The 23701-nt window shown below is 42.3% G+C and overlaps 1 protein-coding gene across 1 annotated transcript in view; it reads left to right on the top strand.

Annotated features, from left to right (window-relative positions):
* Nucleotides 1–23701, top strand: part of ak5 (adenylate kinase 5) — a 72281-nt gene that overhangs the window by 34519 nt on the left and 14061 nt on the right. The window contains exons 7-10 of the mRNA XM_041949446.1: nucleotides 3226–3316; nucleotides 7544–7617; nucleotides 15797–15842; nucleotides 17125–17169. Coding sequence (XP_041805380.1) covers nucleotides 3226–3316; nucleotides 7544–7617; nucleotides 15797–15842; nucleotides 17125–17169 — 256 coding nt within the window. The remainder of the gene's footprint in view (nucleotides 1–3225; nucleotides 3317–7543; nucleotides 7618–15796; nucleotides 15843–17124; nucleotides 17170–23701) is intronic.

Raw genomic sequence — 23701 nt, 5'->3', positions numbered from 1 at the left:
AATCGCGGTGACTCATTACTCCAGGCCGTGGACGCTGGATTGGAAAGGCTGCACAGCCGATGCACAAGTCTATTAATTCTCAACATTTCTCTGAATGAATTCGTCCCATTTCTGACATTGTTAGAAAGTTTCTTCACCTCTGACGAACAGTTGCTCATCAGCTTCATTGTTGAGCTGTCAGTTTCCTGGGATTTGTGATTTTCATCTGAAACACAACAATAACAAGATTTTTGTGTACAAAAACGCGACGAAGTAATAACGAAGGTGTGCTTTTTCACGTAGGATGAGTTAACTTATCAAACGCACTCACCTCCGCGGTGACGGCAACGCCGGAAATTGCAGCGCGGACAGATAATAGCTCGCCGTGGCCTCGATTGAAGCCGTCCTGTCATTGTGGGGAAAAGGGACCAGAGTAATTAAATATTCCCTGAGCGAGTTCAGCTGCAGCTTCCTCCACACACGCTGCGAGATGCCACGCAGATAGAAAGAAACAAAAGGCGTCTCGCTCCATCTTTCTGGGCGTCTCATCTCTCCGGGGATGGTTATGAGGTATTTGTTCATTGCTCCTGAAATATAAATGAGATACAGGCTTTGTCGCTAATCAGTGAAAGTATGAACAACTGTGTTCTGAATTTCAAGACATCCCCCGCTTTGAAAAGAAGACTGAATACCCTGAAACTGTCGTTGGCTGGTTTGTGTGTATTGCATTTACCTCGCCTTATGTCTCTTCTGTTCTGTCTGTCCTCCTCAGAGAGTGACAGCCTTCAGCTTCATGTAAAATCATAAAAACTTGATCTTATTGTTGGGACGCACAGATGAGGCTGAAGGAGTCACTTTTCCAGGTTTTTTTAGGTCAGACTCTTGAAGAACTCAAAGCTTCAGACTCCCTCTGATTCACCTGCTTCCTTTAATCTCCTTCTTCGAGATCATGAATGAGGGCTTTTAGCTCCCTTCACCTTTTATCAGTGGACTTGGTTTTATGCTTTCAACGTCTTCAAACGGTTCTTTGGATGAGATTTTGACAAACGCATCATAAAACTGATTCTGATGATTGTACTGATTTACGTCACATGGTTTGTTGATCCGATTGGTTGAAGTTAGCCTGTGACAGTGATAGAGGGATGGTTCGTCCAATCACCTGCCAAGTACTTTGGTCCGGTGTACGGTCTCTAAGGACGACGTCCCTGATGGCTCTGTGTAAATACATGTAGGTGTTCTACATTAAAAAGACACATTTTAGGATGTGTAGTACAAACCAGGCTGAGGAACACAGCGAACATGACAGCTAAATCTGAATTTAGCCCTCTAGCCACACTAATCTGAGCTTCTCAAAGACCTTCTCCAGACTGGATGAGTCTGAACATGCCAGGTATCATCATGTTCAGGTATTATCTAACTCTCAAACACTTCGCTCATCTGCCTCATCTGGACTGCGTGGGTGAGGTTGGATCAGGTATGACTGACAGTGACAGTAACCAAACAACCACTATTCTGATTCAGATGTATCTAAATCTTGATTGATGCACAGAAGTACGTTACATGACCTGTAAAATAACAAAAACTGTTGGGACTTTGGTAGAAAACTCAGTGTTCATGTAGAAGCTGGTTTAGGAAGAAGGTTTTCAAATATCAGTAATACAGATTATTAACCTGTGCTCATGTTTAATTTGTTATATGCCGACCAGACTAGATTAAATAGAAATTTACTATCTGATAATAGTAGTGGAATGCAACTAAGTACATTTACTTAAGTAAAGTACAGAAACATTGTGCTTTTTACATCACTACATTAGTTGCTGCTATAGTTACTTTACAAATCGAAGATTTTACATACAAAAGGTTTGAAGAACTTTTAAAACCTTTTGCATTGCAAAAGTGACCCAGCTGTATATAAAAACTACGCTTAAACAATTAGATAGCTAAACAGTTGATTTGTCACGTATCAAAAAATGAATCAGCAACTGCTTTGACAACTGATTAATCGTTGAGGTGACTTCTCATTTAAAAAATGTCCGAAACGTGACGTTTCATGAAGGTTTGTCGGACGAAACGAGACATTTGAAGGCGTCACTTTGAGCTCTGCAGCTTTAATGAAATGATTAAAAATCAGCTCCAACTCAACCAATGACAAGAGAATTGACAATCAGGCCCGCTCCTAGTCGTGCCTGAAGAGCCGCCGTCATGACTCTGAATCACTCAGACCATCAGGCTTTTCTCTAAAAGTTAAAGCTATTAATCTGTCCTTGAAAAATGACACTTTCCTGTAACTGGATTATACGGAGGCGCTCCGATGAAGTAGGAGCACATTCTGGTTAAGGCGACACCGCAGTGTGACAGCAGACACTTTTTGTGCTCATGACGCCGCAGACTGAGAGCTCCGAGTGCCTCTGATGGGTTTTTGAATGCCACGCTCTCTGGGGAATCCTCAGTTTGATCCCCTCTGCTCCTCTCCTGCAGGTGGACTAGCAGGGCCCTCGTGGGCTCGGGGGACTCTCCCACGCAGCAGACAGCAGACACCGGTGTTTCTTTTTTTTTTTTTTTTTAGGTTGTTACCATAGAAACCCCAGGAGGAAGCTGGTTGTTGCTGCTGCTTTCCTTATCTTACATTTCGCCTGAACTCCACCCCCACAGCTGACATTCTTTCATTCATTTCTTTATTTAGTTCACATGTCGAGTAGGTCGGTCTGCTGAGAATCACACACCTCCAGTCTGCTCTTATACCTTCTTCACGCACACGGTCGCCTCTCAGCTGCTGGTCCTGATGAGAGCAGAGGGACGACCAAAGAGCAGCTTAGGGAAGAGAAGTCTGCTTCAATCAGCTTCCAGCTCGCTCCCAAAGCAGATTCTTCATGGTCAATTTGCGAGTACTGTATGTGCAAAGGAAGCCAGCCGGCCTCTGAATAATATGAAAGGGACCAACTGACACAGAAGGGAGGCCAATTAATCCGGTGTTATTAAAGCTTCTGCTGTGTGATGAGTACCAAAATAATGCGAGCGTGTAGCTTCCAGAATGAGAGCTTGTGTCTCGTGTTTGATCACATAACGAGCCTCATCCTGGATGTCACGGTGGCCCGACACACCGAGCGTGTCCGCCAGTTTGTGATGTTCAGGTCATGACTTTTGCGTAAGTCTTTTATCTGTCATCTCTGCTGAGCTGCGCCACGATGCAAAGGTGTGAATGAATGAAGAGAGGATCAAAGCTGATGTCTGCTTCTCCTTTTACAGCTGGACGCTGACCGAGACGAGGAGGAGGTCTTCTGTGACATCAGCATGACTTTGGACAACAAGCTGTTTCCCTCCAAAGAGCCTGCAGCCGGTGAGATGAACATTTATTCTATGAAGCAGCGAGAACGCAGACAGAGCTGGAGATTTTTTTTTATGGTCAGGTCAGTTAAAATCGTGGTGTTTGTCGCCACTACATTCATTTGATAACTTTAGTTACTTTGCAGATTTAGATTAAAACACATAATACAGGAGAAGCATGGTTGCAGCTGGGCTAGTTTTCTGCCAATAGACCCCCAAAATCTAACATACTTGTCCATTTAAGTACAATTTTGACTTTTTGACAGGACTTCCTTGTAACCAAGTATTTGCAAACTGTCATATTGCTACTTTTACTCATCTTAAAACATCTGGGAACTTCTTCCATCACTTTGTTAAAGGTATTAGATAAAATGCAAGTTTTCCAGAAGGAAGAGTCTCTTAAGGACACCTCATAACAAATAAATCATTATGTTGTAGACTGTGTAGTATGCTTATGTGCGTATAATGCAGCAGCTATGGGCCAGATGATGAAGAAATATGATGCAACAGATAAGCATCAAAATACCAGCAGCCAGAGTAAAGTACATCCACGGGGTTTTTATTGCCGATTCATGTGCACAGAAAGGCTCCTCCAAAATAGTCCACATACACAAGAAGAGAGAAAGCCAGAAACATCACCCACCAGGTCCCTCGTTGCCACAAGAGTTGGCATAGCAACCGGTGAAGCAGGGTCAGCCACGCTTTGTGAGAAATACTGAATCAACAAGGTTGAAATCAGTCTTTGATCAGGCAGATGGTGTGACGGGGACTGTGCGTATGATGCAAAACCCGATCGTTTGCCGGTTTAAACGGATCCACATTCCTGACCTTCAGTGGAGGCCTGGCTGAATGTCGCTTTGAAAGATACGATCAGTCAGCACTCTGCCGGTGTCTCTGCGCTGATTTCACAAGTGACAGAGATCATGACCGTTACTGCTGGCACAGGACTGAGCTGGCGAGAAATGCCTGGTTTTGGCTGCTGAACAGTCATTATTTTTCATCATAATAAAGCGTAGGTGTAACCTGTAACTGCTCCAACGCTGCACAGAAGTCCCACGTGTTTTTGTAGCGCAAAGGCTGCTCACTCTTTTACTGAAGCACCTTTTGTTTCCCCTGAATGCTGAATTCTTCTCCGACTACAGATACACTTGTTCGGCCTCTTGCTGAGCGTTCGATTAGAAGATCAATACCACTCTCAAAGCTGTCGGTTAAATCAAAGGCTACAGCCAGCAGCTGGTTAGCTTAGCTTAGCATCAAGACTGCAATTGGGGAAACAGCTAGCCTGGCTTTGCCGAAAGGTAACAGCAACTGGTGCTGGTATTTTAGTCACCAGCATCTTTTCAAAAGTCAAAGTGATTGTGAATGAGGTTATTTTACTTTGAAAAGGCACACACAGCAGACCATTGTGAGCTCCAGTGCAAGTCTCTCAGAATTAAGAACTCCGACCTCAATTCACTAAAATCATGTTTTAAATTAGGAAGAGGAGGAAGAATCACTTTGCTGCTGTTGTTGTTGTTGTTGTTGTTGTCTCTCCTGTCTGGGGGCCGAAGGACACAGGTTGTCATAAACTGTGTGCATTATAAAGCCCTCTAAGAACAGCGTGTGCTCTTGGACTTCATACATAATCGTGGCTTGTTCTATGGCTCATCATGTTGTGCCACGCAGCTCGGGCACAGTTGCAGCACAGCAGGAAGCTGAGCAGGAACTGGACGAATACGTTACGAACATTGGTTATTAGTGACAGCCAATCAAATGGCCAGTTTTTTTCTCCCCTTGAAGGCGCCGCACAGAAACGCTGTGGTGATTTTGTGATGTGCGTGAACGGATTCGCCACAACAGATTCACTCAGGAGGAAACTGAGGCTTGTGTCACAGAATAGTTCAGGAGGAGAAAATGTGTTCAGATGCAGTGTTGTTCTGATGAGAGGAGCCAACTAAATGACCAGTGGTGTTACAGTCTGGACAGTTTGGATGAGGCATCGTGATTGATCATGAAATCTGATCTAATCATCCATAAAAAACAGTTTGTCAGCTTCTCTTTAGAATCTGTGCATCAGGTGACAAAGACCTGACACTAACATGACGGAGACTCACATTCCCGGCAACCCACGACATCAAAACTGCATCATGCAGCTCGACGCTCCTGCAGCGCCTCTCCTCACTCCTGAGAGCAGCCTGTTTCATGACACGACAGTGAAGCGGGTGTACTTACACGACTTCAGCTGCACAAAGCCTGCAAAATCTCAGAAACAGATCTTTGAAAAAATAAGAAACCTTCACGCTCTCATGAAGCAACAGTTCACACAATGCCAGCAGGGAGCCGGCGCAGCCTCTTAACATCTGCTATTTTCTACCAAATAATTATGTAGTAAAATCTCATTATGTCGTCCTTAAGATAATTTGTTATTCTTACAGAAAAGTACTCTGTTCCTCATTTAGAGCCTGATCGACTGAGAGAGTCCACTTACGTACAGCAGTTATGTAACTGCACTTTGAGGTGTGTTTAAGAGCAGCGTGACATCTGTGCATTTGTCAAGCTGTCCTTCTGTATATGTTTTCTGTATAATGGAGCCCGACAATAGGTGTTCCATCGAATAAAAAGAGAGAACACTGAGTGGAGTGCATTTCTAAAGGACAGCTGAAAGGTGTATTTCTGCACTCTGAATTCTCTGATAGCTTTTCTGTCACAAGGACCGAAACAGGAAATCTGTCCTGTCCAAAGCGATAACTCTCTTAAGACGTCACCTCTGTCTCACTGAGACCTCTCACAACGCTCAGCTTTTCGTTTATGTCTCAACCAAACTCCACTCGCTGGGAATCTTTTGCTGCATCTGTAGCTCACACCTCCAATCCTCTCAGATCGGGTGAAATTGCGTCAATCTGCTCATATAGAAAAGTATAAGGGGACGCTGCGGGGAACAGAAATAGACTGGCGGTTCTTCAGACAAACCCTTTAAGAGAAATGGCCGTTGTGCTGCTTCTTGTGCCATATTTTCCCTGAGGGGCGGAGAGGACGATTATCACAGCAGCACATGTGGAGCGACCTGAAGTGCTGTTGACGGCTGGAGGCTCATCCACCTGACATCACAGGCCTCAGCAGCAAAACAAAAATCCTCCACACCGTCATACCTCGGCCCTCACTGTCCAAAGGCCAGATGCACCCCGACATGTTGCTGACTCTTAGGTTGTGAACTGCAGCGAGGACGCAGGACGGTTGTTGGCTGATTTTTCCTCTGTAAATCTGGTGCATTGTGGGGCTTTTGTAAACAGAATGCATGTAAGAAGCTCACAGCCGCCGTCTCTCGAGAATCATCTGTAGACGCAGACTCACAGAATCTAACCCAGTTCTCTGTTCAGGAGGCTCTGATGTGCAGGAAATAAAACCTGCCGAGGGGAAGTGTTACTCACGACCCATTTCCACTGAGGAAGGGGCTGAAGATGCTATGTGCTGGATTTTATCACAGCATCACCCTCTGCAGCTTCCTGACAACAGTTCAGGCTCACTTCACGTTCAAGAGCGTCTAGAGCCAAAATTAACCTCAATTTGTGGATGTTTGATTTCTTCCTCATATTGTGTCGCTCAGACTGAACATCTAGTGCAGATGTGCAGCTGCATGCATACATCTGGACGGTTTTAGTGGTACTGCACAGGTACTGTATAGGCACATATTTGCATATATTAATGATGCATTAGGTTCTTGCATGATGCAAGACACGTTTTGGTCTTTCTCAAGTTTGAGCTCTAATAACATCTGACTTCTTCTGTTTATGCTTCCGTTTTTCATGTTTATAATCGACATTATCAGTACATCACCAATCAGGGTGTCAAGAAATTCAACATTTATCAAGCAAAAATCCTGAAGATTCTCTGTTTCCAGCCTCTTAAATATGCATATTTCGGTAGATATTGTTATAAAGTAAATATCTTTGGGTTTTGGACTGTTGTTCAGACAATTTCAACGTAATAAGAACATGAATGTGAAAGATGTGTGTTACAGTAAAGACAGAGCGTGAGCGATGAAATGTGGCAGCAGCTAAACTGCCTGGAAGACAAATGAAAATCAGTGTTGCATGAGTGAGATTTTAAAAATAGAGAACATCCATTTATTCTATAAAGGTCACTAAAGTGAGTGTCTAGAAACCTTTATTTACACAGCTGAGCTTCTCCTGCCACTTCCTTTAAAATGAGTCGGGTGAAGTGAATCCGCAGTTTGCTGATTGTTCTGTTCTTCTGTCTTCAGGTCCCAGTGAGCTGGATCTCAGCCTGCTGGGTGAAACCAGCAGCCTGGCAGATGTCGCTTGCAAGTACGATGAGGTAAGATTGCAGTTAATTGGACGCGAGCGGTCATGTGACATTTTTTGCATGTGTTTTTTGATGCCTTATTTTGAGGAAGAAAACACTGAAGGCAGATATGCAAATACGCATTTTCAGAAATTAAATTGCAGAATTGTTGCACAGTCGATATAAAATCTAATTAAAGAACAAATCTGATCAAAAACATATCTGAACAAGACCTGACATGCAACCATTAAATGATAATTTTTGGTGTCTGTATGCTGGGATGGACACAATCTGGTCAAATTCTAGCTTTAATGTCATTACATTAGGAAGGTTTGATCCCAACAGCAGCAGCTGAATCCATCAGCAGCCTTTACAAAGACACTGAAGCCATAAACTCCTTCTGTGTAATGCATTTAAGATAAGACAACGAGCTAAATGCCAAACGTCTAAATGCTGCCCTTTCACCTCAATCGTCTTCCTTACAACCTTGTCTGAGTGCCGTCATCTGCGGTAACTTAATAACAATCTTGTTGTCCTTTGGCGCTGACGCTGTTATCCTGTTACAGAAACACATTTTCACGATCAGAAACCTTCCCCTGCTCTCGCTCTCTCCCTGCTTTTCACTTTTTGAAATGACAAGCCGCAAATTATCTCCTCAAAAAGTGGCAACTCATTTCAAAGGCCGCATGATTCAGCGAAGCGTACGTCCACGGCCGGAGAACGCGGTTATGTAAGGCTTGGCGAAGGTGCGGAGCGAGCAGCATTCCTCCACGCGGTCCTGGCGCCGCAGTGAAGCGTGACCCTGACCCTCTGTCTCGTTTCCCGTCCTCCTCCGAGCGTCTCGAAGCGAAACGCTCAGCTCGCTCTGCCTCTTTCTTCTGCAGCTTTTCTCTGTCTCTCTCTGTTTACTACTCTTTACGCCATAACTGGTGTTCTGAGTGCTTAAAGAACACTTTCTATCTCTCCTCCTGCAAAATAATATGTGTGAATACTTTGAGCTTTGAAGTTAAAATACATGATTCTATCAGAGGGCACCACATGTCCCCTGTTGTCTTTCAGTGCAGAGGTTTATGTCCAAAGCTGGTCTTAATGCTGTTTAAGGGCTCAGTCTCACTGAATCAGTCCATCCCATTTAAATGGAGGGAGCAGTTCCACTTTTTTCCTCCTGAGACTTAGATATCGACACAAATGTGGGGTACTTTTTATTTATTTTTTGAAAATCAATATTATTCCCTGACTGGGACTGATCAGAGAAGGGATGACATGCAGCAAAGGGTCCAGGTTTTCGCCTGCGCTCTATGAATGTCCCTTCTAGCTGTTTTTGCTCTTCTGTCAAGTCTTTTCTTTTTCTCTTTGCTGACCCTGCCCCAGTATCAGCCATAAGCACAAACATAACATCAAAAATAAAAGTCTCCAAAGACAAATCTCCTCCTGCTTCCTTTAAACTGGTTAACGTACCACTCAGTGCGAGACTCTGTCTTGGATCGTGTAAACATGGGCTCTTCCAGTCTGCCTGCTGTAAATCCTTTTGTCTGAGTTTCCAGGGACCTGGTGTCAGGCATTAAGAATACCTCCATAGAAATAACCTTCCTCAAATAGAGTATTAAAGTCAGACTGTTTTATAACTAGCCCAAAACTCAAAAAACACTCTTTTACAAGTAAAAGCCCTGCAATCGAAATGGAAACACAGTAAAAACACAAAAGTATTCCCAGAAAAATGTGAAGTGTCAAAGGTACAAGTACTCACTGCCCCTTCAAGAGTGTTAATTATGGAGCCTTCAAGGTCCTGAGAGTTGATATATTATTTTCATTTTATGCAAACAAGGTAATCACTTCCACACACACGTGTTATTTTCAGGACTTCGGGGGATTGCCTGTTAGTTTTGTTGCAGGTTTGCAACTTTATTATTCTCATCAGGACGTGATGACTTCAGCGTAGCGCTGAATATATAAAGTTGTATAAACTTGATATGCATAAGTTGAGTACAAGTACCTCAAAGTTCTACACATTTATACATTAAAATACAGTAAATGTATTGAAGTGGGAATGGCGCAGCCCTGTCAACAGTCGACAGCTCTCCACCTTCAGCCTGTATTGATTGCTGTGGTCTACTGTCCACAGAGCAGGTCACAGTGTTTAATCTTCACCAGCCCTGTTCACAAACCTGTTACCTGCCGGCCAACATCCTGCTGCATGTCTCCTGGGCTACATGGCCGGCTGTACTTTCTGATAAAATACTCTTAGTCATCCTAGTTATAAGTGAACTTCAAGGCTGGTTGATCATTATTGACCAATGTCGCCTGCTCCTTGTGATTCAGACGCATTCAGAGGCAGCATAAATCCTGGTCTATCAATTCAGCACGGCGGGAATCCAGGAACCGGAGCGGCTCAAGGACGAGGAGAGTGCAAACAAAAAACCGGCAGCGGGCTCGTCGTAGACGACGTCCCCGTGCAGCACTTCCTGTGGCGAACAGTGACGCTCTTTTTGTGGAGTGGAACCAAGACGGCGTGCAGCCTTGTCATCCCTGATTTGTGGCCTCAGACATGAGACAGAGATGGATTTTGTGAGCGCGCTGATCCACAGAAGGTGGCAGAGGAGGGGGACAGAGGGGCACGGCGGCTATTTTTGGGTCTCGGGTGTCAAATCTCATGGACATTTTCCTCCAATTATTCCCCGCTTTTCACCACCTCTGATTTATTCCCGATGGCTAAATGTGCAACAACAATGACGTTTACTAGCAACATATCTTAAAAACATAAAAAGGTAAATATCAGGTTATGCCGTTTCTCAGGATCATAGAACAAGTGTCACTAAAGGCATTGTGGGAGATTCGTGCAGATTTGTCAAAGGTAACGGCTGCAGGACATCATGCAGCTGCTGTCTGTCTGATGATGATGACGATGAGCATTCTTCAGCCCACCAGAGCGTCTCCACATTCATTTTGACAGTTTAATATTGTGGCCCTGAGGTTTGAACATAATGAGTTGGGGGCAGCAGGAACATCTTGTTTGATTAGCTCGTGCAGGTGACTCACCGGAGAGTCTGATGTGGAGGAATTATTAACAGAAGTGATGAGTGAGAGACAACTTGAGCTGCTGCGAACAAACGTCATCGTCCTGCTCTGTTAGACGCTAGCGGGACTTTTAGCCACACAGGAGGAGGAGCTCTAGATATGATCATCAGTCATCAGAGGATTAATCCAAATTATTATTATTAGAACGTGCAAAGCTAATGACCGATTTATGTGAAGCATCTTCAGATATGAGTCACCTACGATCCTTTGTTTGTATTTCTGACATTGTGTGTATTTTGGATTTGTTGGATTTTGGATATCAGATGTTTTTACACTTGCACCTTTATTGTGCTTTATAGTTGCACTCTTTCCTACTTTGAACTGCAAATCCTGATCATTTTAGGTCACCCTCTCGATTGATTATCCAATGATCCCACAACTAATGAAAATCTCGGGGAGTAATACCTCATACCATAATTTCCAAATCCCAGACTGCCTTGTCATTGGCTGAGAAGAGTCCTGCTCCCCTGTGGAGGAACCACAACGCCCCTACCATCCTGTTAGCACCATATTTAGAGCATTATTTTCATGTCATTTTCATTTTTTTTTATCATATTTTCAAGTAGCATAGAATGGAAAGACTCAACCAAAGTAAAGAACAAGTACCTCAAACTTGTACTTAAAATACAGTACTTAAATGTACTTAGTTACATTGCGCTGCTTCCAAGGAGCTACAGCAGCTATCTCTTTCATATCTCTGTTTGTGTCAGACTACAATGCACAATGTTGAATTTTAATGAGCAGGACCGGATGACAGTATTGGATTTTGGGACGGCGCCGTCGGCCTGTCGGCCGGTTGGTCCACCACTCTGATCCAGACTGAAATATCTCAACTATTGGATGAGAAAGAGAAAACGCTGTCTCGTCAGCAAACATTGAACAGTTAATGAGCCTCACTGACGTGGATGCAGACTTTTAGTGTGTGTTTATGGCATGTGTCCCTGTGTGCATCACATACCAACATACTATCAACTTCAACTCGGGGGTTAAGAAAACAAGCGCTTGCGTGTGTTTATCCACACGTCTCGTCTCCGTCACGTGTGAGCGATGCGTGCTGTGCATGTGTTTCTCCCTCGCTCTGAGTCATCAGACCAGTTGGTGTACCCACATGCCAAGCTGGCTCGTCGTTGGCGCCCAGCACTCCCCCACACTGACGCCGTTTATTTAACACGAACACAGCTCTGCTGCGCTTCACTCAGGGTCTCTGCTGTATGTCGCTGCAGCTCCACTTCACGCTGATCCGCCCTGCCATCGGCCACATGTCCAAATCACAACCATGAGAGAGTCCGTTTCAGACCAGCGTGAGGTCAGGAGATGCCGACGGAGGTCGTTTCTTTCTTCAGTCATCTGTCTGCAGATGAGTTTTCTGGCATTTATTGACAGTCAGCTGCCTCCAAACTGCAATTACGCCCCGGAAAATACAAAAATAAGTCCATTACATGGTGAGGATAGCGATTTTTATTTCACAAAGCATCACTTCAGGGAGACACCGTACGTCCACAGTGAGACTGTTTATACTCCACCTGCTGTGAGGCCATAAATCTTGAAAGAAAACTTATTGGACAAATGAACAAATTTTTCATAATCTTGTCTTTTATCTCCTTGTCGAGCTGTTTCATTGCTGACTGATTATCGTCTAGTATAATCTGATGCTTGTGTGCTGATGTTTGTTAATCTGTTGTCTTGGTAAGATAGATTTTTTAAATGCATGCACTACATTTAGAGGAATCCTATGATTCAAGTATTTGACTACACAGCAGGTCCTCCAAACGAAACAGCACGTAGCTCTGTTGTGCATGACCTGCAGAACAACAAAAAGATCCTTCTTCCGATCTGACACCCTTCTGTCTGCAGGGTGGCACCCTGTGCAGTGAAAATATGCAGTAATAAATCTGCTCTAGTCGATTTTACAAATGAAGAAGCCCATTAACGTGCATTCAAGTCAGTAACGAGGTACATTTACTCTAGGAGTATACTTATGAGCTCAGCTTTCAACATCTACAGCAGTAAATTGCAACAATAATATAAATCCAGAAACGACAGATATAATAGAAAACACTGACAGACAGAAACCTGGGACTCACATCGGGGTGGAATCTATTCTATTTTATTCTATGGACACATGTGGACTATATGTGATGAAGATATAAAACCGAAACATTGTAGTTGTATTCAAAACTTTTTTCAAAGAGTATCTATTATCTATTCAGCGAGCAGACGCCTTTTTTTCTTTATATAGTTTCTGCCCTTTTGCACCTGATATGACTACACTTCCTTAAAAAGTAGAAAGGATTCAGCGAGAATGAGAATAGTATGTATTTCTATCCACAGTAAGCAAACAGACTGTCACCTCGCACTACATTTATGTGCATATTAGATGTTTTTCCCTCAAATGTGAAGTCGGATGCTCGGTTTTCTCACATTCAGTTGCTTTTTGGTGGGAAGTGAAAGGAAACATGGAGGTGGTGGAGCACAAAGTATTGTGATAGCTGCTCGCTACAATAAATTACGGTCTCGTGCTCCTCCTCAGATTTTTGGAAATGAACAGTTTCTACTGCCAACAAATATCATATGGTCGAAGGCTGTGTTGGACAATAGCTGTTTGTGCTAAAAGAGGCAACAGTGCTGAAGTTTTACAGGAACTTTAAAGTCGTGCATCCTGATGAGAAACGTGACTCTCCTTCTCTACTCTCACAGCTTGGTGCTTGTCTGTGTCCCTTTTAAAGGATCCATTAACATGTTCATTTTTTAATCCCTCTCTGCCGCGTCATTGCTTAAACAGAAACGAGACGGCACTCGACCACAGTCCCTTAGGCATCTGGGAGTTATTTGACCAATTGTTCTCTCCAATTGTCCCAAATCATGTGAGAAATCATTCATTTATATATCAATTATGCATTCAATCTAATCATCTATTTGGTCATTTATGTGCTCAAACAGTTTAATATTCCATCAAATCAATAGCATTAAGTTATCACCTTTAGTTTATTTCTCTTTGTCCTGTTGATATTCTCTCAATGGGGTGCACAAAGGGAATTTTGATTGGCCCATCATTATAAAGTATGATTGGCTGACGAGTATTTTTGAAGGTGTATTGTTTTCTTTCATTTGTCGCCTACTTTTGGAGGACTTAAAGAATGAAATATGGAAGCTTTAGATGATATTTGTATGGCGCCAATGTGCCGGGTTGTGATTGGTCGGGCGATTAATCTTTTAAATAACATTTTCAACACACAAATGTAAGAAACTATAAGCCAGTGCCCCACTTGGGCCACCCAAACCAAAAAAACTCGGGATATGCCACTGATTTAAAGTCTAATTAATGTTATTTATGGAGATAACAGTTTGTTTGTTACTGCGGATGGTCAAAATATCAAGATTCTGCAACACTTAATGGCTGAAAGTAAATGAGGGCAACTGAGTAATTAGCCATTTGAACACACTTTCCTTAACAAAAATAAATAGGAAATAACAAGACACAGGTCTGAGGACTGGGTTCTTGATAGGAGGACATATTTAATATATTTTCGACTGTTTATTGAGGGGGGACAGACGGGTATTTTCTTTTAAGAATGCATGCTTACACCCATTTAATAACATAAAAATATTGTTTATAGCAGCTTTAAATTATTTTATTGATCAGATTACTAAATAACTAAGTTCAGGAAAGATTTATCTCACTTTAACCAAAACAAAGCTTAACAAAGGACAAGGACTAAATGAGTCTCTGGCTGAGCAAGATTCTGCTCATGTCTCTGTCATGGCTCTGATCATCCTCTTCCTCTGTACACTCCCAAAGATCAGCAGCGATCCCAGTCTTATCATTCCTTTTGTATTTTTAATATCAATGTGTCACCAGACCGATGGTTCCTAAGAATTCCTGATTTTCAATGCTAACACTGGAGTCGTAACCTGGAGCAGGTTAGTGTGCCAGATTGACGCTGATGGCTGAAGCTGAAGGGGATAACCATGGAAACCTGCAGCTATGAGACTCGTGTTTGAAAATGCTGTCGTGTATCTGAAACAGTCGACGCTCAGCGCGCCTGAATAAAATGAGTCAGATTTCCTCTCGGAACAGCTGAGACCAAGTGGAAAATGTCTCTTAGCCAGTTTCTTTGACTCCGACATGTGTTTGTAACTCTGACGATGATTCAGTGATGAGGCTGCCGAGAGCTTCGGCCCTCCTTCAGGCTCGGACCATGTGTTTGCTCCAGGGAGGCCGAGGGTTTACTCAGCACTCCATCTGATTCTCCTTCTCAAATACTCTTCCATCTTTGTTCCTGTGTCTTGGTCACTGAGACTCCCCTATGGGTTTTTTATACACTGTGTCTTTTTTCCTGAAATTATATGACCAAAAGTATATGGACACCTGATGCTTCTTTATATTTTAAACAAGTGAGAGTTGGTCTCATTGATTTTGTTCTTAGGTTAGTTTTAATGCAAATTAGATAATTTAACAAGAACAAGGGGAAAAAGAGCGAAGAGTCGAGGAAACATGGCTCATAATCTGTGGTTTGTTAGCAATGTTATGGAGGAAGTCAATAGAAGGAAAAGAAGATTTAGGGATGACGGCGACCTGTTGGGAATATGCAAGTGAGGAGACTGTCAGTCGTTATCGTTTGGAAACTATCCTGAGTCGGACTGATGACCCAGCAGCAGCAAGTTGGGAGACCTGCCACATTAAGAAGCTGCAGCATGTCAGCTCTGCTACAGGTCCACACTGCCAGATGTTCAACAACTGCATTTAGCATAGAGCTATACGCATAGAGCTGCAACTAACGGATAATAATGAAATCTTCAAAACAAGAGTCCAAAATTCAAAGATACTCAGTTTACAGGCAGCAAAACCAACCAGGAAATCCTCACGATTTAGAGAATGGATGAGGAAAGTTTGTCATTTTATTGAAAAATCATCCAACAATTGCAGTTTCGTGTATTATTTGTCAATTGACTAACTGATTACTTCACTAATTGTTTCAGCTCTAGTGTCCACATACTTCTGTCTCTTCCTTTATCTCAGGTTCTTGTTCAAATATTCATTGAATGTGTGATCGCCATGGTGGCGAAGCACAGAGATGATACATCATACTGTGACAGAAGGTGAACCGTGTTGGTCTGATTCTCTCCTTCTGTCCAGGTTGAAGGGGAGGAAGAAACTGGCTACGCCGAAGGAGCCGCAGAAAGTGAGTCGATCGAGTGATAGATTTGGATTGATTCTCACACACACACACACACACACACACACACACACACACACACACACACACACACACACACACACACACACACACACACACACACACACACACACACACACACACACACACACACACACACACACACACACACTCCCTGCCCTTCCTCTACACGCTGCACAGCACAGCATCTTATCAGCACAGCTATTATGAGCAGGTACATTTTCATCCACCTCTGCCTGCTCTCAGAGAGCAGCAGCCGACTCCATTCAGCATTTCATCACAGACAAAATGTTCCATCTCAGTAAATGCCACACGTCATGTAACTGTTATTCACCAGATACCTGAATGAACTTCTCCCTGCTGCCCTGTGTGTGTGTGTGTGCGTGTGCGTGTGCGTGTGCGTGCGTGTGTGTGTGCGTGCGTGCGTGTGTGTTTCATCAGCGTTGTTCTGCATCAACTGTATTGATTGTGTAATGGAGGTGGAGGAGGGCTCATCTGTTGATTCACTGCTGCCAGTTAGACCTGATGTTTATCTCGTCAGCTAGCTGTCGCTACGCTAACATCACCTTGCCGCAGGCAGAGGACAGAGTGGAGGAGGAGGGGGGTGAGAAGGACGGCCGCTTGATTAAAGGAGAACAAACCCTGTATCTAGTCAACACGCTGTCTGTCAAATTTGCATGAGCCACATTTAGAACATGAAACACATTCAGCAGAACTCGCCTCATGTGTTCAAATGAAGCTCTGATGGTGGGTGCGGTCTCCGGTGGTGTACTTTGATTGACATCTTGTACAGGAACAAAAAAGTACATTACTTTTGCAAAGCTGCAATAACACTGAAGATCAGCAGGAATGAGGACACATGGCGGCTAAAGTGGCTCGAGTCGATGCTCGTTGCCATCTAATTATTCCTCTTGGCCAAATGAAGAATGAATTGTTATTATTGCATTAGCCCACAGGTATAATTGTGGCATTAAATGTAGCTTAACCACGTCATTTGACATGCTGCTTCGGTCCACAATAAGAACAATTATGGCTGGAAGCACCACAGGAAACTGTAGTTTTCACAACTTAGTCTTGTTGCTTTGAAAGAGTAGAGTAAGACTCAAGAGTCTGAGTTAGGCTACCTCCATGATATCAACAGCCCGGCCGTTAAAAAGAGAGGAATCACAGTTATTCCTCTGTGTGTGTGTGTGGGGACATGTGCCGTATGCTGCATGTGTGCTGATCTGCAGCACATGTTGAACTTTGGTTTTCTTTCCTCTGACAGGTTACTGTACAGAACAGAAGAAGCCAAAGGTCATCTTCATGATGGGTACGTACATGCAGTGGATCGCTGGTGAAACCTACCTCATTAGAAAGAGTTGAAAGCACGCACACACACACACACAAAGAAGAGCAGAAAGAGACAGAATAGCGCTGACATTTTTCTGCATGTTTCAAGCAAATTAAACTCGACTGCAGCTCTGATGAAAATGCTGCATTCAGGATCGTCGCTGGAAGGCGAGAACAACAGATGTCCATTCGCAGAGGGTCTCGCTCATTTCAGACCACAGAAGAAACTTGACAAAGTAATTTAAAACTTCACTCACAAAAGTGCAGTATTTTAGCTGAGTCCCACTACATGTCACAACATGTAGCTTATTATGACCCATATATGTTTGTTAGGCTGTGACCTCTAGTGGCTGCAGTAGAAGGAGGAAGTCAGGTGACGTAGTACAAAGAGAAAGAAATTTGGTGTTGGAGGAGGCGGGGTGGGTGGATGGTGGGTGGATGGGGGAAACAAACACAGGACTTTCACTGAGGAGACGGCTGTTTGTGTCCCCTGTGAAATGAAACTAATCTGTACTTACATAATGCACTGAAGTTTCATCACTTATGTAACAGTAACAAATTTATTTTTCACCCAAATCACGATCGTTTGCCAACCCAACCAAGTGGATTTGGTGCCTAAACGGAAGCAAACCACAACTATTTCACAACATTAACTACATGATGACAAAGGTCTGGTACACCTGTTGCTGGTACTCTTCAATGGTCGTGCATTTTTGGCATTTTGGGAACAATCATTTGTCGTTTTGGAAGCTTATCAGTTTATTGAGTCACTGTGCAGGTGTTAGTTTTCCATCTAATATTGCACCAGCTTTGCACCTTGAAGTGATTTGCATGGTTTGGGGTTGTTTTCCTGTTCTCAGATCACTTGAGAGGTTTAAATGTTGAAAAGTTGACATTTACAGTAAGCAGTGATTAATGGAAAATTAAGACAATCTTGATTCACTGCTTTGGCCACTTGTCGAGCATTAAATGTCAAACATTCATTGGTTTAAGTATATTAAATGTGAAGATTTGCTGTTTTTCTCAGTTTTATGTCATTTGGGATTAAATATCTTTGGGTTTTGGACTGTCGATCGACATATTCGGCAATTTGAGTGTTTTATCATATCTATACTGTGCACTTATAATGGTGATAAGCAAATTTTCTAATTATGATGACTTGATAATGAAAATATTCGTTAATTGCAGATAATTGCAGCACTTTAACACGAAAATGTAATGAGTTTAATATATGTTGAATGCAAAATCTCATTTTTCAAAGTGACTATAAGTATAAAAAGCCATCAGATAAATGAAAGTCAAGAGACTCCAGAGACTTCCTGGTTAGCTAAAGGCTTCTCTCTGAAATGTGCTGAAGCAAAAGTGATTTGAAATACAAATATCAGTACTTCTAATTGTTCTCAGGTGCAGCAGATGAGTAAATGTACGTGATTTACTTGCAACCTCTGGAGGCGGAGTGTGTTTTTCGGATCAATTGCGAGACTGTGTGGCTCAATCTGCTAAATGAAGACAGAACAGAGAGATAAAGGTTAATGAGACACACAGAGTCTCCATTAACCACCGTTTACTTCACTGCCGGGGAAAAATATGAAAGGCACAGCCGTAAGGATTATTGAATTAGTATTCTCTTTCACACCCATTCGGTTAGTGTTAAAACCAACATGACAAATCCCCACTGATCTGTATTAACACTTCGTCTGAATACTGGGGACGCAGAGTTAGACCAGGAGCTTTCTCTTAGCGGCTGCACGTAATTGAAGAAAAATACCAACTGCACAGCAGCAGATGAAGTATACCAATATGTATATAAGCATATATTATATTTATTACATTATTAGATACAATGGGGCTAGTTGGCTAGTTCAACTAGACCAGCATCTGGTTTAATATTTAACTGTATTTTAGAAACTGATCAGATATTTGTTTTTTTTATAAAAATTAGTTTATATGCAAAGCAACTATTAAGTCAACCTGTTGAATAAATTGTAGTGGAGTAAAAAATACTCCTCTGAAATGTAAAGTGGAGTAGAAGTATAAAGTAATAGAAGTATAAAGTAACCATATTACACACTTCCACCAGGTTTCATGAAAGTCCAGCCGGCAGTTTTTCTGTCATCCTGCTGACAAACCGAACAGAAAACACAACCTCCTTGGCAGAGCTAATAAATGAAAATAATTCAGGTGGAATTCAGTTGAAATCTTAACGCAGCAGAGTTTTTTTGGCCACTTGAGGGCAGCATAACCAGCTATAAACACAACAAATCTCCCATATGATCATCTTATTTACACGCTCAGCAGTCACAGAGCAACACAGACGTTCTTTTTAATCACGTCTGTGTCAGTGCGGTGAATATTAGTCCAATATTCACTCCTCTGTTTGCTGTTTTTGGTCTTGTGATGAGAGCAGTGAGACTGAACTAAAACATTAAAATAAATATAAAGTGTAGGTAGGATTTTCAATGGATTCTTCACCAAAAGTGACCCCTTTCACATTACAGTTAACTGATCCCTTGTTAATATAGAAATAAAATAAAGGGTGTCCCTAGCTTCAAAGCTGACAGTGCAACAAGGTAATAAATTCTTGAAAACCCAAATTCAACTGGACATGATAATGTACGAAAACCACAACAGTGTCTGTTGGCGAGATGTTAGCGCCCGAACATTCACAGCTGCCTGAAGCACCTTCCATATCGAACAGTTTCACATTTTTGAGAGCACTTTCAAACCCCAAGTTACAAAATGCTTCGCAACAAGGAACAACTGCAAGGACTAAATTATGTAGTGCAGGTTGAACTGTCGCCGTCTGACGTGGTGAGTACGAGAAGTGACTTAGCTCTTAATTCCCGATGAGCCATCATCTGTCGGCGTGTGCAGTCAGCGAGGTGCTCCACATGCAGAGCGTCCTGCCTGTATGGTCACATTTGTGTCACGTTTCCTCTCCAGCCACATCAGACACGGTGCTGACTTTGAAAACACTGTCTCGAGACTCCCTGACACAGAATGAGGACTCCTCGCTTCTACATCAAAATTTCATGTCCCCTCGTCGGCCCGCCGTCGCTCCCCTGCTGCTGATGCTGCCGATCTGTCAGACTCAGGCTTTTATCTGCTGAAGAAGGGCTGTGACTCACATGCCGCCCGTCTACCTGTCCTCTGAAATGCTGATGAGAGGCGTCTTCAAGGGATGAAATAGTGATATGAGAAGAGAAATGCGTCTTTTCGTTAAATCAGGTTGCGAGTGTCTTGTGCCGCCAGTTCAAAATTCTTTTAGAGGCATCTTAATTCAAGATTAATTGTAAAAAAAAAAAGTTTTTAGGGTAGATGTCCCCCCACCTGCCTTCTTGTTCATGTTTCAAATCACCAAACGCTTGCTGAATAACACATAGAGGCAGAATTAGAACCAGGGATTAAACTAAACGCTCTCTGAATTGTTGCTCTTGTTGACGTCTCTTATTAAAATGAATGAAGAGTCTGTTAAATCTGTCCAGGAGAAAATGTTACACATGCATTTATTTACTCGAAACTGCTTTAATTAAAAGTTGGGAGTCAAGAGTTTTAGGTGATACCACAGTAATAACTGGTGGAAAAGTTGAAGCCAGCTTCAGAAAGACGAGGTAATGATGCCGGAGGAAAATGCTAATGTGAGGTTTCTCTGTTCTCTCTGTTCTCAGCCCTTCTCCTTCATGTTCCCACCTTCACTTCAGTCCTCCCTCCTCTCCCTCCCTCCCTTAACACTTCTACCCTTGTAATCAATTCTAAAAAAACCTGCTGCTGGTTTTAATGATGCAATGCCAATTTTCAACAAGAATTCCACATTTTCTTTCCACAAGAGATTGTGATTAAATAGTGTTAAAAGGAGTAAAGTGATTAGTTCAGTGATTAGACATTTAATAGTGACTAAAGTTGTTGGTATTATGTTGTTGTAATAAACTTAATCCTTTGAGGGTTTTAACTGTTAATCAGACCAAATCAGTGACTTGAGGACGCCACCATGAGCTCCAGGGACCTGCAACGCAGATTCTTATGAAACAGTCATTCAGTTAAAAATAAAATTATAATAACAGATCATCATTAGTTGCTTCCTGAGTACTAAAAGCTAACTTCATTCCTCCAAACTTTTTTAGTGAACCATCAATAACAATGGAAACTGATAAGAGGCTAACAGAAGCATCTTAATTAGAGTGAGAAGCTAGCCGTCTGCGGCGCATTTGACATTTAGACTGATTTATTTCTTATATAAAAAGTATACCTGCTGTAGATTCGAGGGAAAATAATTATATAGCAGGAGCAGATTCAAAAATTAAATCACTAGATAGATATTTTTCCACTATATGGTCCTCTGCTCTCTTTGCCTTGATTCATCTTTGTCTTTTGCTCCATCTCCATCCAATACAATCCATCTGTCACTTTGGCTCTTATTGAGAACAACACTGTGACTGAGCTGTGCACACTTGGTGGGATGATTTTGGTTTCTCAAACCTAAACCTCCACCAACTGAACGTCAGTAGAGAAACTAGAAGGTGAGCCGAGTGCAATCATATAATATATAACTTAAGTCTAGTGGACTAAATCTGGGACTCATGGGATGAGGCTGACGACTCTCTTCTGCTCTAAGAAATTACACAAGACATCTTTCAATAAATGTATGTGTTTGGGTGGTCCAAAAAAAAAGCTTTTTAAATTGTATCCATGTTTAACATTATACAGTTTGAAGACATTTAGCTTCAATAATAAGTCAAATGTGAAGATTTGAGGAACATTGAGTCCATAACTATGAATAACTTCAATGGTAACATAATAGAAGAGAAGATGATCTAAGATCGAGCCTTGAGGTACACCAGATGTAACTGTGGAAGAGTCAGTTTATTATTATGAAGTTTACAGAGTTCTGTTAAACAAATCAGAATGAAACCATGCCGAAATAGTATGGATTTCTGGATAATGGAGGCGGTGTCATAACTAGCCGTGATTAACAATATGCAAGACTTCTCGAGCAATCAATATACAGTCAGAATCTGCACTCTGCTTTCTGTCAACTTAATTAGTTATTCGTTTGTTTTCTGATTAAACTGGCTTAAACTTTGTGATAAATTTTGACATGTACATGATTCAGGAGAATTCATACACATTCATATCTGCAGTGAACATAATGTAGAATTAACAGCTAAAGAGACAGATTTTTCCTCTTCAGTTGGTGGAGACCAAAAGAGAGTCAATATTGGACTCAGGGGGCGAGAGCTGGATGTGTAAATAAGCATCTGTTTACACGTTCACGTCAACTTAAAATGTGTTGATGTATTAGTGTTTTGTTCAAAATAACGTGTCTATGTATATGGTTAATAACTTAATTTTGTACATTTAGTCTAGTATAAATAGTTTGTATAATAGCTTGATTCTCAAGTCTGATTAATCAAATTTTTTATCTAAATAGTTTCAGAGAGAGAAAACTATCTTTACCCACAGAACCAGTCTATACAGCAGAGGTCAACCAGACTAACTTCACTAACAAGCTTCTTGGGGCTTTTGCTTCGGCCCTGGTGGGTAATTATTTTACTTCCCTGCAACAGTGTCAAGCAGCAGAGGAATACTTCCATATAAGCCGGTGAATATGTGCTGAAAGAATGAATCCATCATCGCTCCCTCGCCTTGATTTCTTATGGACCTTTTCTGACGGTCACGGTCGTCCCTGGGCAAACCGAGCCCTGCTCATATCTCTCCACGCTCTCAGAAGAAATGGTGATGAGGACGTTTGTTTATGAATGCTGGCGGAGGGCAACGAGGCTCGAGGAGAATACTGATGAGCGTGAAGCACGTCCTGAGTTTTATTACTGGGCTGAAGGCTGGTTATGACATATCACCTCTTCCTACTGATGCTTCACACAGCTCCACGGCCATGTAATACAGTTAACCTGCGATAAAACACCCACAGACCTGCACACAGCACAGCGGCGGAGCAGACGGACTGCTGAGGCTGCTGAAACAGCTTTGAATATTTTAAAGGAAATCAGGAAAAACTGAATTATGAAATGTTGGCAGACTAGTAAAACAGCGTGTTTTTCTTCTTGCGTTGTGTTTATTCCAGTCTCTGCTGCCGAGCTGCTGAGTTTTAGACCTGGAAAGTGAGGACATTATGGTGAAGACATGGCTTTAGGGTTAAGGCTGGACTAAGGTTGAGGTTAGATTACATCGTACATTATAGGGCTGCAACCGCCAATTATTTTTATTATTGATTATGATTGATCATAGAGAGTGGGAGACTGTTTTTCATGGTTTGGCCAGGCCCCTTAGTTCCAGTTCAGGGATATTCTAATGCTACATCTTAGAATAATATTTCAGACAGAAGCAGTAGTAGTTTGTGGCAGCAGTTTGTGTTCATTGCCCCCCTCACAAACCCAGATCCATAAAGACTTGAGTCCTTTGACTGCGTGCTGTTATAGCAGCAGATTCATGGTTTTTGAATGAGATGTTAAACAGTCATATATGGATGTGCAGGTGTTGTAAGGGGCTTTATCTTA

This window comes from Chelmon rostratus, chromosome 12, assembly GCF_017976325.1.
Source record: "Chelmon rostratus isolate fCheRos1 chromosome 12, fCheRos1.pri, whole genome shotgun sequence".
In the NCBI taxonomy this organism is placed as follows: Eukaryota; Metazoa; Chordata; class Actinopteri; order Chaetodontiformes; family Chaetodontidae; genus Chelmon; species Chelmon rostratus.
Note: the sequence above shows the minus strand (reverse complement) of the source record. Positions and strands in the feature narration are given on the sequence as shown.